The 12,870-nt window shown below is 56.0% G+C and overlaps 1 protein-coding gene across 1 annotated transcript in view; it reads right to left on the minus strand.

The window, feature by feature from the left end:
* LOC135521337 (ATP-binding cassette sub-family B member 6-like) overlaps positions 1-12,870 on the minus strand; it is a 55,839-nt gene that overhangs the window by 18,303 nt on the left and 24,666 nt on the right. Inside the window, exons 11-13 of the mRNA XM_064947254.1 lie at positions 8,289-8,374; positions 7,921-7,978; positions 7,692-7,796 (exon numbers count right to left, since the gene is read on the minus strand). Of these exons, the coding sequence (XP_064803326.1) occupies positions 7,692-7,796; positions 7,921-7,978; positions 8,289-8,374 (249 nt within the window). The remainder of the gene's footprint in view (positions 1-7,691; positions 7,797-7,920; positions 7,979-8,288; positions 8,375-12,870) is intronic.

Raw genomic sequence — 12,870 nt, forward strand, 5'->3', positions numbered from 1 at the left:
TTAACTCACCCTGTATATAGATCCTATAGAGTTAACTCACCCTGTATATAGACCCTGTAGAGTTAACTCACCCTGTATATAGACCCTATAGAGTTAACTCACCCTGGATATAGATCCTATAGTTAAATCACCCTGTATATAGACCCTATAGAGTTAACTCACCCTGAATATATCCTGTATATAGACCCTATATAGTTAACTCACCCTGGATATAGACCATATAGAGTTAACTCACCCTGTATATAGACCCTATAGAGTTAACTCACCCTGTATATAGACCCTATAGAGTTAACTCACCCTGTATATAGACCCTGTAGAGTTAACTCACCCTGGATATATCCTGTATATAGACCCTATATAGTTAACTCACCCTGGATATAGACCATATAGAGTTAACTCACCCTGTATATAGACCCTGTAGAGTTAACTCACCCTGGATATAGACCCTATATAGTTAACTCACCCTGGATATATCCTGTATATAGACCCTATAGAGTTAACTCACTCTGTATATAGACCCTATAGAGTTAACTCACCCTGTATATCCTGGATATAGATCCTATAGAGTTAACTCACCCTGTATATCCTGGATATAGATCCTATAGAGTTAACTCACCCTGTATATAGACCCTGTAGAGTTAACTCACCCTGGATATATCCTGTATATAGACCCTATATAGTTAACTCACCCTGGATATAGACCATATAGAGTTAACTCACCCTGTATATAGACCCTGTAGAGTTAACTCACCCTGGATATAGACCCTATATAGTTAACTCACCCTGGATATATCCTGTATATAGACCCTATAGAGTTAACTCACCCTGGATATAGACCCTATAGAGTTAACTCACCCTGGATATAGACCCTATAGAGTTAGCTCACCCTGGATATAGACCCTATAGAGTTAGCTCACCCTGGATATAGACCCTATAGAGTTAACTCACCCTGGATATATCCTGGATATAGATCCTATAGAGTTAACTCACCCTGGATATAGACCCTATAGAGTTAACTCACCCTGGATATAGACCCTATAGAGTTAGCTCACCCTGGATATAGACCCTATAGAGATAGCTCACCCTGGATATAGACCCTATAGAGTTAGCTCACCCTGGATATAGATCCTATAGAGTTAACTCACCCTGGATATAGACCCTATAGAGTTAACTCACCCTGGATATATCCTGGATATAGATCCTATAGAGTTAACTCACACTGGATATAGACCCTATAGAGTTAACTCACCCTGGATATAGACCCTATAGAGTTACCTCACCCTGGATATAGACCCTATAGAGTTAGCTCACCCTGGATATAGACCCTATAGAGTTAGCTCACCCTGGATATAAACCCTATAGAGTTAACTCACCCTGGATATATCCTGGATATAGATCCTATAGAGTTAACTCACCCTGGATATAGACCCTATAGAGTTAGCTCACCCTGTATATAGACCCTATAGATTTAGCTCACCCTGGACGTAGACCCTATAGAGTCAGCTCACCCTGGACGTAGACCCTATAGAGTCAGCTCACCCTGGACGTAGACCCTATAGAGTCAGCTCACCCTGGACGTAGACCCTATAGAGTTAGCTCACCCTGGATATAGACCCTATAGAGTCAGCTCATCCTGGATATAGACCCTATAGAGTTAGCTCACCCTGGATATAGACCCTATAGAGTCAGCTCACCCTGGATATATCCTGTTCATCAATACGGATGCATCCTCCCTGGACGTAGACCCTATAGAGTCAGCTCACCCTGGACGTAGACCCTATAGAGTCAGCTCACCCTGGACGTAGACCCTATAGAGTCAGCTCACCCTGGACGTAGACCCTATAGAGTCAGCTCACCCTGGACGTAGACCCTATAGAGTCAGCTCACCCTGGACGTAGACCCTATAGAGTCAGCTCACCCTGGACGTAGACCCTATAGAGTCAGCTCACCCTGGACGTAGACCCTATAGAGTCAGCTCACCCTGGACGTAGACCCTATAGAGTCAGCTCACCCTGGACGTAGACCCTATAGAGTCAGCTCACCCTGGACGTAGACCCTATAGAGTCAGCTCACCCTGGACGTAGACCCTATAGAGTCAGCTCACCCTGGACGTAGACCCTATAGAGTCAGCTCACCCTGGACGTAGACCCTATAGAGTCAGCTCACCCTGGACGTAGACCCCATAGAGTCAGCTCACCCTGGACGTAGACCCTATAGAGTCAGCTCACCCTGGACGTAGACCCTATAGAGTCAGCTCACCCTGGACGTAGACCCTATAGAGTCAGCTCACCCTGGACGTAGACCCTATAGAGTCAGCTCACCCTGGACGTAGACCCTATAGAGTCAGCTCACCCTGGATATATCCTGTTCATCAATACGGATGCATCCTCCCTGGACGTAGACCCTATAGAGTCAGCTCACCCTGGACGTAGACCCTATAGAGTCAGCTCACCCTGGACGTAGACCCTATAGAGTCAGCTCACCCTGGACGTAGACCCTATAGAGTCAGCTCACCCTGGACGTAGACCCTATAGAGTCAGCTCACCCTGGACGTAGACCCTATAGAGTCAGCTCACCCTGGACGTAGACCCTATAGAGTCAGCTCACCCTGGACGTAGACCCTATAGAGTCAGCTCACCCTGGACGTAGACCCTATAGATTTAGCTCACCCTGGACGTAGACCCTATAGAGTCAGCTCACCCTGGACGTAGACCCTATAGAGTCAGCTCACCCTGGACGTAGACCCTATAGATTCAGCTCACCCTGGACTTAGACCCTATAGATTCAGCTCACCCTGGACGTAGACCCTATAGATTTAGCTCACCCTGGACGTAGACCCTATAGAGTCAGCTCACCCTGGACGTAGACCCTATAGAGTCAGCTCACCCTGGATATATCCTGTTCATCAATACGGATGCATCCTCCCTGGACGTAGACCCTATAGAGTCAGCTCACCCTGGATATAGACCCTATAGAGTCAGCTCACCCTGGATATAGACCCTATAGAGTCAGCTCACCCTGGACGTAGACCCTATAGAGTCAGCTCACCCTGGACGTAGACCCTATAGAGTCAGCTCACCCTGGATATAGACCCTATAGAGTCAGCTCACCCTGGACGTAGACCCTATAGAGTCAGCTCACCCTGGACGTAGACCCTATAGAGTCAGCTCACCCTGGACGTAGACCCTATAGAGTCAGCTCACCCTGGACGTAGACCCTATAGAGTCAGCTCACCCTGGACGTAGACCCTATAGAGTCAGCTCACCCTGGACGTAGACCCTATAGAGTCAGCTCACCCTGGATGTAGACCCTATAGAGTCAGCTCACCCTGGACGTAGACCCTATAGAGTCAGCTCACCCTGGATATAGACCCTATAGAGTCAGCTCACCCTGGACGTAGACCCTATAGAGTCAGCTCACCCTGGATATAGACCCTATAGAGTCAGCTCACCCTGGACGTAGACCCTATAGAGTCAGCTCACCCTGGACGTAGACCCTATAGAGTCAGCTCACCCTGGACGTAGACCCTATAGAGTCAGCTCACCCTGGACGTAGACCCTATAGAGTCAGCTCACCCTGGACGTAGACCCTATAGAGTCAGCTCACCCTGGACGTAGACCCTATAGAGTCAGCTCACCCTGGACGTAGACCCTATAGAGTCAGCTCACCCTGGACGTAGACCCTATAGAGTCAGCTCACCCTGGATATAGACCCTATAGAGTCAGCTCACCCTGGACGTAGACCCTATAGAGTCAGCTCACCCTGGACGTAGACCCTATAGAGTCAGCTCACCCTGGACGTAGACCCTATAGAGTCAGCTCACCCTGGACGTAGACCCTATAGAGTCAGCTCACCCTGGACGTAGACCCTATAGAGTCAGCTCACCCTGGATATAGACCCTATAGAGTCAGCTCACCCTGGATATATCCTGTTCATCAATACGGATGCATCCTCCCTGGACGTAGACCCTATAGAGTCAGCTCACACTGGACGTAGACCCTATAGAGTCAGCTCACCCTGGACGTAGACCCTATAGAGTCAGCTCACCCTGGACGTAGACCCTATAGAGTCAGCTCACCCTGGATATATCCTGTTCATCAATACGGATGCATCCTCCCTGGACGTAGACCCTATAGAGTCAGCTCACCCTGGACGTAGACCCTATAGAGTCAGCTCACCCTGGACGTAGACCCTATAGAGTCAGCTCACCCTGGACGTAGACCCTATAGAGTCAGCTCACCCTGGACGTAGACCCTATAGAGTCAGCTCACCCTGGACGTAGACCCTATAGAGTCAGCTCACCCTGGACGTAGACCCTATAGAGTCAGCTCACCCTGGACGTAGACCCTATAGAGTCAGCTCACCCTGGATATATCCTGTTCATCAATACGGATGCATCCTCCCTGGACGTAGACCCTATAGAGTCAGCTCACCCTGGACGTAGACCCTATAGAGTCAGCTCACCCTGGACATAGACCCTATAGAGTTAGCTCACCCTGGATGTAGACCCTATAGAGTCAGCTCACCCTGGACGTAGACCCTATAGAGTTAGCTCACCCTGGATGTAGACCCTATAGAGTCAGCTCACCCTGGACGTAGACCCTATAGAGTCAGCTCACCCTGGACGTAGACCCTATAGAGTCAGCTCACCCTGGACGTAGACCCTATAGAGTCAGCTCACCCTGGACGTAGACCCTATAGAGTTAGCTCACCCTGGATGTAGACCCTATAGAGTCAGCTCACCCTGGACGTAGACCCTATAGAGTCAGCTCACCCTGGACGTAGACCCTATAGATTTAGCTCACCCTGGACGTAGACCCTATAGAGTCAGCTCACCCTGGACGTAGACCCTATAGAGTCAGCTCACCCTGGACGTAGACCCTATAGATTCAGCTCACCCTGGACTTAGACCCTATAGATTCAGCTCACCCTGGACGTAGACCCTATAGATTTAGCTCACCCTGGACGTAGACCCTATAGAGTCAGCTCACCCTGGACGTAGACCCTATAGAGTCAGCTCACCCTGGATATATCCTGTTCATCAATACGGATGCATCCTCCCTGGACGTAGACCCTATAGAGTCAGCTCACCCTGGACGTAGACCCTATAGAGTCAGCTCACCCTGGACGTAGACCCTATAGAGTCAGCTCACCCTGGACGTAGACCCTATAGAGTCAGCTCACCCTGGGTATAGACCCTATAGAGTTAACTCACCCTGGATATATCGTGTTCATCAATACGGATGCATCCTCCTGGACGTAGACCCTATAGAGTCAGCTCACCCTGGACGTAGACCCTATAGAGTCAGCTCACCCTGGATGTAGACCCTATAGAGTCAGCTCACCCTGGATATAGACCCTATAGAGTCAGCTCACCCTGGACGTAGACCCTATAGAGTCAGCTCACCCTGGACGTAGACCCTATAGAGTCAGCTCACCCTGGATATAGACCCTATAGAGTCAGCTCACCCTGGACGTAGACCCTATAGAGTCAGCTCACCCTGGACGTAGACCCTATAGAGTCAGCTCACCCTGGACGTAGACCCTATAGAGTCAGCTCACCCTGGACGTAGACCCCATAGAGTCAGCTCACCCTGGACGTAGACCCTATAGAGTCAGCTCACCCTGGACTTAGACCCTTTAGATTCAGCTTACCCTGGACATAGACCCTATAGAGTCAGCTCACCCTGGATATAGACCCTATAGAGTCAGCTCACCCTGGACGTAGACCCTATAGAGTCAGCTCACCCTGGACGTAGACCCTATAGAGTCAGCTCACCCTGGACGTAGACCCTATAGAGTCAGCTCACCCTGGACGTAGACCCCATAGAGTCAGCTCACCCTGGACGTAGACCCTATAGAGTCAGCTCACCCTGGACGTAGACCCTATAGATTCAGCTCACCCTGGACGTAGACCCTATAGAGTCAGCTCACCCTGGACGTAGACCCTATAGAGTCAGCTCACCCTGGATATATCCTGTTCATCAATACGGATGCATCCTCCCTGGACGTAGACCCTATAGAGTCAGCTCACCCTGGACGTAGACCCTATAGAGTCAGCTCACCCTGGACGTAGACCCTATAGAGTCAGCTCACCCTGGACGTAGACCCTATAGAGTCAGCTCACCCTGGACGTAGACCCTATAGAGTCAGCTCACCCTGGACGTAGACCCTATAGAGTCAGCTCACCCTGGGTATAGACCCTATAGAGTTAACTCACCCTGGATATATCGTGTTCATCAATACGGATGCATCCTCCCTGGACGTAGACCCTATAGAGTCAGCTCACCCTGGACGTAGACCCTATAGAGTCAGCTCACCCTGGATGTAGACCCTATAGAGTCAGCTCACCCTGGATATAGACCCTATAGAGTCAGCTCACCCTGGACGTAGACCCTATAGAGTCAGCTCACCCTGGACGTAGACCCTATAGAGTCAGCTCACCCTGGATATAGACCCTATAGAGTCAGCTCACCCTGGACGTAGACCCTATAGAGTCAGCTCACCCTGGACGTAGACCCTATAGAGTCAGCTCACCCTGGACGTAGACCCTATAGAGTCAGCTCACCCTGGACGTAGACCCTATAGAGTCAGCTCACCCTGGACGTAGACCCTATAGAGTCAGCTCACCCTGGACGTAGACCCTATAGAGTCAGCTCACCCTGGATATATCCTGTTCATCAATACGGATGCATCCTCCCTGGACGTAGACCCTATAGAGTCAGCTCACCCTGGACGTAGACCCTATAGAGTCAGCTCACCCTGGACGTAGACCCTATAGAGTCAGCTCACCCTGGACGTAGACCCTATAGAGTCAGCTCACCCTGGACGTAGACCCTATAGAGTCAGCTCACCCTGGACGTAGACCCTATAGAGTCAGCTCACCCTGGACGTAGACCCTATAGAGTCAGCTCACCCTGGACGTAGACCCTATAGAGTCAGCTCACCCTGGACGTAGACCCTATAGAGTCAGCTCACCCTGGACGTAGACCCTATAGAGTCAGCTCACCCTGGACGTAGACCCTATAGAGTCAGCTCACCCTGGACGTAGACCCTATAGAGTCAGCTCACCCTGGACGTAGACCCTATAGATTCAGCTCACCCTGGACGTAGACCCTATAGATTTAGCTCACCCTGGACGTAGACCCTATAGAGTCAGCTCACCCTGGACGTAGACCCTATAGAGTCAGCTCACCCTGGACGTAGACCCTATAGAGTCAGCTCACCCTGGACGTAGACCCTATAGAGTCAGCTCACCCTGGACGTAGACCCTATAGAGTCAGCTCACCCTGGACGTAGACCCTATAGAGTCAGCTCACCCTGGACGTAGACCCTATAGAGTCAGCTCACCCTGGACGTAGACCCTATAGAGTCAGCTCACCCTGGATATAGACCCTATAGAGTCAGCTCACCCTGGATATAGACCCTATAGAGTCAGCTCACCCTGGACGTAGACCCTATAGAGTCAGCTCACCCTGGACGTAGACCCTATAGAGTCAGCTCACCCTGGACGTAGACCCTATAGAGTCAGCTCACCCTGGACGTAGACCCTATAGAGTCAGCTCACCCTGGACGTAGACCCTATAGAGTCAGCTCACCCTGGACGTAGACCCTATAGAGTCAGCTCACCCTGGACGTAGACCCTATAGAGTCAGCTCACCCTGGACGTAGACCCTATAGAGTCAGCTCACCCTGGATATGTCCTGTTCATCAATACGGATGCATCCTCCCTGGACGTCATAGAAGCGAAACAGCAGACGTAGGATAGTGCTTTTACCTGAACCAGACTGGCCCACCTGCAGACACACACAGGGAATGTAGATGTTAAATGTGGGTGGCTGGGTATCCCAAAAGGGGAGGTCATGTGTTTGTATGCTCCTTTTAGTTCATGTTAGTCATGTAATGAAAGGCTAAACATACCAGAGCAACAGTCTGGCCGGCCATCACAGTGAACGATATACCCCTGAGAATCACATTCCTGAGGACAGCAACACAGATACACAGTCCTACTTCATTTGATTAGGGTGCACACACATGCACACACAGTGCCAAGAGTTTTACAGATTCTAAATTGACAGGTGAAGGCAAATGACAGGTTGATGCCTAGCTGTAGTACAAGCTCTGTTCTGCTCTGTCCATGACTATCCATCTGTTAAATGTATGTATTGTCTGTCATGAGAGAATACGTCCATAACATCAGAGATAAACTACACACATTCTCATGACATCAGAGAGTAACTACACATTCTCATGACATCAGAGATTAACTACACGTTTTTATGACCTACCCCTCAGTGTAGCTGAAGCACACGTTCTGAAACTTCACCTCGCCGGTTGTCAACTGGAGGTCTGTGGCGCTGACATCGTCTTTCACCTGGACAAGACAACATGACAGGAAATGAGATCATCAGTGTGGTGAAACTCAGGGACCAGATGGTCTACTTCCTCCATGGATCAGGGTCTCAGGTCAAGCCGCACACAGTGGATCTCAGACATAACAACAATATAAAGCACCGCCTTGCAGTTACCGGCAAAGCACTTTTACCCTCCTCTCGCTTCACTACTCTCTCCACTGTCCCCCAGCCCAGAGTCCCCCAGCCCAGAGTCCCACAGTCCCCCAGCCCAGAGTCCCCCAGCCCACTGTCCCCCAGCCCAGAGTCCCCCAGCCCAGAGTCCCACAGTCCCCCAGCCCAGAGTCCCCCAGCCCACAGTCCCCCAGCCCAGAGTCCCCCAGCCCAGAGTCCCAGAGTCCCCCAGCCCAGAGTCCCAGAGTCCCCCAGCCCAGAGTCCCACAGTCCCCCAGCCCAGAGTCCCCCAGCCCACAGTCCCCCAGCCCAGAGTCCCCCAGCCCAGAGTCGCACAGTCCCCCAGCCCAGAGTCCCCCAGCCCACAGTCCCCCAGCCCAGAGTCCCCCAGCCCAGAGTCCCCCAGCCCAGAGTCCCCCAGCCCACAGTCCCACAGTCCCCCAGCCCAGAGTCCCCCAGCCCACAGTCCCCCAGCCCAGAGTCCCCCAGCCCACAGTCCCCCAGCCCAGAGTCCCCCAGCCCACAGTCCCCCAGCCCAGAGTCCCCCAGCCCACAGTCCCACAGTCCCCCAGCCCAGAGTCCCCCAGCCCACAGTCCCCCAGCCCAGAGTCCCCCAGCCCACAGTCCCCCAGCCCAGAGTCCCCCAGCCCACAGCACCGAGTCCCACAGTCCCCCAGCCCAGAGTCCCCCAGCCCAGAGTCCCCCAGCCCAGAGTCCCACAGCCCAGAGTCCCCCAGTCCAGAGTCCCCCAGCCCAGAGTCCCCCAGCCCAGAGTCCCCCAGCCCAGAGTCCCCCAGCCCAGAGTCCCCCAGCCCAGAGTCCCCCAGCCCAGAGTCCCACAGCCCAGAGTCCCCCAGCCCAGAGTCCCCCAGCCCAGAGTCCCCCAGCCCACAGCCCACAGCACCGAGTCCCCCAGCCCACAGCACCACAGTCCCCCAGCCCAGAGTCCCCCAGCCCACAGCCCACAGCACCGAGTCCCACAGCCCACAGCACCACAGTCCCACAGCCCAGAGTCCCACAGCCCAGAGTTCCACAGCCCACAGTCCCCCAGCCCAGAGTCCCCCAGCCCAGAGTCCCCCAGCCCAGACTCCCCCAGCCCACAGTCCCCCAGCCCACAGCCCACAGCACCGAGTCCCCCAGCCCACAGCACCACAGTCCCCCAGCCCAGAGTCCCCCAGCCCACAGCCCACAGCACCGAGTCCCACAGCCCACAGCACCACAGTCCCACAGCCCAGAGTCCCACAGCCCAGAGTTCCACAGCCCAGAGTCCCCCAGCCCAGACTCCCCCAGCCCACAGTCCCCCAGCCCACAGTCCCCCAGCCCACAGTCCCACAGCACCACAGCCCAGAGTCACACAGCCCACAGTCCCACAGCCCACAGCACCACAGTCCCACAGCCCAGAGTCCCACAGCCCAGAGTTCCACAGCCCACAGTCCCCAGCCCAGAGTCCCCCAGCCCAGAGTCCCCCAGCCCAGACTCCCCAGCCCACAGTCCCCCAGCCCACAGCCCACAGCACCGAGTCCCCCAGCCCACAGCACCACAGTCCCCCAGCCCAGAGTCCCCCAGCCCACAGCCCACAGCACCGAGTCCCACAGCCCACAGCACCACAGTCCCACAGCCCAGAGTCCCACAGCCCAGAGTTCCACAGCCCAGAGTCCCCCAGCCCAGACTCCCCCAGCCCACAGTCCCCCAGCCCACAGTCCCACAGCACCACAGCCCAGAGTCACACAGCCCACAGTCCCACAGCCCACAGCACCACAGTCCCACAGCCCAGAGTCCCACAGCCCAGAGTTCCACAGCCCACAGTCCCCCAGCCCAGAGTCCCCCAGCCCAGAGTCCCCCAGCCCAGACTCCCCCAGCCCACAGTCCCCCAGCCCACAGCCCACAGCACCGAGTCCCCCAGCCCACAGCACCACAGTCCCCCAGCCCAGAGTCCCCCAGCCCACAGCCCACAGCACCGAGTCCCACAGCCCACAGCACCACAGTCCCACAGCCCAGAGTCACACAGCCCAGAGTTCCACAGCCCAGAGTCCCCCAGCCCAGACTCCCCAGCCCACAGTCCCCCAGCTCACAGTCCCCCAGCCCACAGTCCCACAGCACCACAGCCCAGAGTCACACAGCCCACAGTCCCACAGCCCACAGCACTACAGTCCCACAGCCCAGAGTCCCACAGTCCCACAGCCCAGAGTCCCACAGCACCACAGTCCCACAGCCCAGAGTCCCACAGTCCCACAGCCCAGAGTCCCACAGCACTACAGTCCCCCAGCCCACAGTCCCACAGCACCACAGCCCAGAGTCACACAGCCCACAGTCCCACAGCCCACAGCACTACAGTCCCACAGCCCACAGCACTACAGTCCCACAGCCCAGAGTCCCACAGTCCCACAGCCCACAGCACTACAGTCCCACAGCCCACAGCACTACAGTCCCACAGCCCAGAGTCCCACAGTCCCACAGCCCACAGTCCCACAGCCCACAGCACTACAGTCCCACAGCCCCACAGTCCCACAGCCCAGAGTCCCACAGTCCCACAGCCCAGAGTCCCACAGCACCACAGCCAAGAGTCCCACAGCCCACAGAAACTCAGTCCCACAGTCCACAGCACCACAGCCCAGAGTCCCACAGCCCAGTCCAACAGCCCAGAGTCCCACAGTCCCACAGCCCAGAGTCCATAGCACCACAGCCCAGAGTCCCACAGCACCACAGTCCCACAGCACCACAGTCCCACAGCACCACAGTCCCACAGCCCACAGTCCCACAGCCCAGAGTCCCACAGCCCAGAGTCCCACAGCCCGAGTCCCACAGCACCGCAGCCCAGAGTCCCACAGCCCACAGCACCACAGTCCCACAGCCCAGAGTCCCACAGCCCAGAGTCCCACAGCACCACAGTCCCACAGCACCACAGTCCCACAGCACCACAGTCCCACAGCACCACAGTCCCACAGCCCAGAGTCCCACAGCCCAGAGTCCCACCGCACCACAGTCCCACAGCACTACAGTCCCACAGCACCACAGTCCCACAGCACTACAGTCCCACAGCACCACAGTCCCACAGCCCAGAGTCCCACAGCACCACAGTCCCACAGCACCACAGTCCCACAGCCCAGAGTCCCCCAGCCCAGAGTCCCCCAGCCCAGAGTCCCCCAGCCCCCCAGCCCACAGTCCCCCAGCCCACAGTCCCCCAGCCCCACAGCACCACAGCCCAGAGTCCCACAGCACCACAGCCCAGAGTCCCACAGTCCCAAATCCCACAGTCCTACTGCACTACAGTCCCACAGCCCAGAGTCTCACAGCCCACAGCCCAGAGTCCCACAGCCCACAGTCCCACAGCCCACAGCACTACAGTCCCCCAGCCCAGAGTCCCCCAGCCCAGAGTCCCCGAGCCCAGAGTCCCCCAGCCCAGAGTCCCCCAGCCCAGAGTCCCCCAGCCCACAGCCCACAGCACCGAGTCCCACAGCCCACAGCACCACAGTCCCACAGCCCAGAGTCCCCCAGCCCAGAGTCCCCCAGCCCACAGCCCACAGCACCGAGTCCCACAGCCCACAGCACCACAGTCCCCCAGTCCAGAGTCCCCCAGCCCAGAGTCCCCCAGCCCAGAGTCCCCCAGCCCAGAGTCCCCCAGTCCACAGTCCCCCAGCCCAGAGTCCCCCAGCCCAGAGTCCCCCAGCCCAGAGTCCCCCAGCCCACAGTCCCCCAGCCCACAGTCCCCCAGCCTAGAGTCCCCCAGCCCAGAGTCCCCCAGCCCAGAGTCCCCCAGCCCACAGTCCCCCAGCCCACAGTCCCACAGCACAACAGTCCCACAGCACCACAGTCCCACAGCACCACAGTCCCACAGCCCACATCACCACAGTCCCACAGCCCAGTCCCACAGCACCACAGTCCCACAGCCCAGAGTCCCACAGCCCAGAGTCCCACAGCCCAGAGTCCCACAGCCCCAAGTCCCACAGCCCACAGTCTCACAGCACCACAGTCCCACAGCACCACAGTCCCACAGCACCACAGTCCCCCAGCCCAGAGTCCCCCAGTCCAGAGTCCCCAAGTCCAGAGTCCCCCAGCCCAGAGTCCCCCAGCCCCCCAGCCCACAGTCCCCCAGCCCACAGTCCCCCAGCCCCACAGCACCACAGCCCAGAGTCCCACAGCACCACAGCCCAGAGTCCCACAGTCCCAAATCCCACAGTCCTACTGCACTACAGTCCCACAGCCCAGAGTCTCACAGCCCACAGCCCAGAGTCCCACAGCCCACAGTCCCACAGCCCACAGCACTACAGTCCCACAGCCCAGAGTCCCACAGTCCCACAGCTCAGAGTCCCACAGTCCCCCAGCCCAGAGTCCCCCAGCGCAGAGT

This window comes from Oncorhynchus masou, chromosome 29, assembly GCF_036934945.1.
Source record: "Oncorhynchus masou masou isolate Uvic2021 chromosome 29, UVic_Omas_1.1, whole genome shotgun sequence".
NCBI lineage: Eukaryota > Metazoa > Chordata > Actinopteri > Salmoniformes > Salmonidae > Oncorhynchus > Oncorhynchus masou.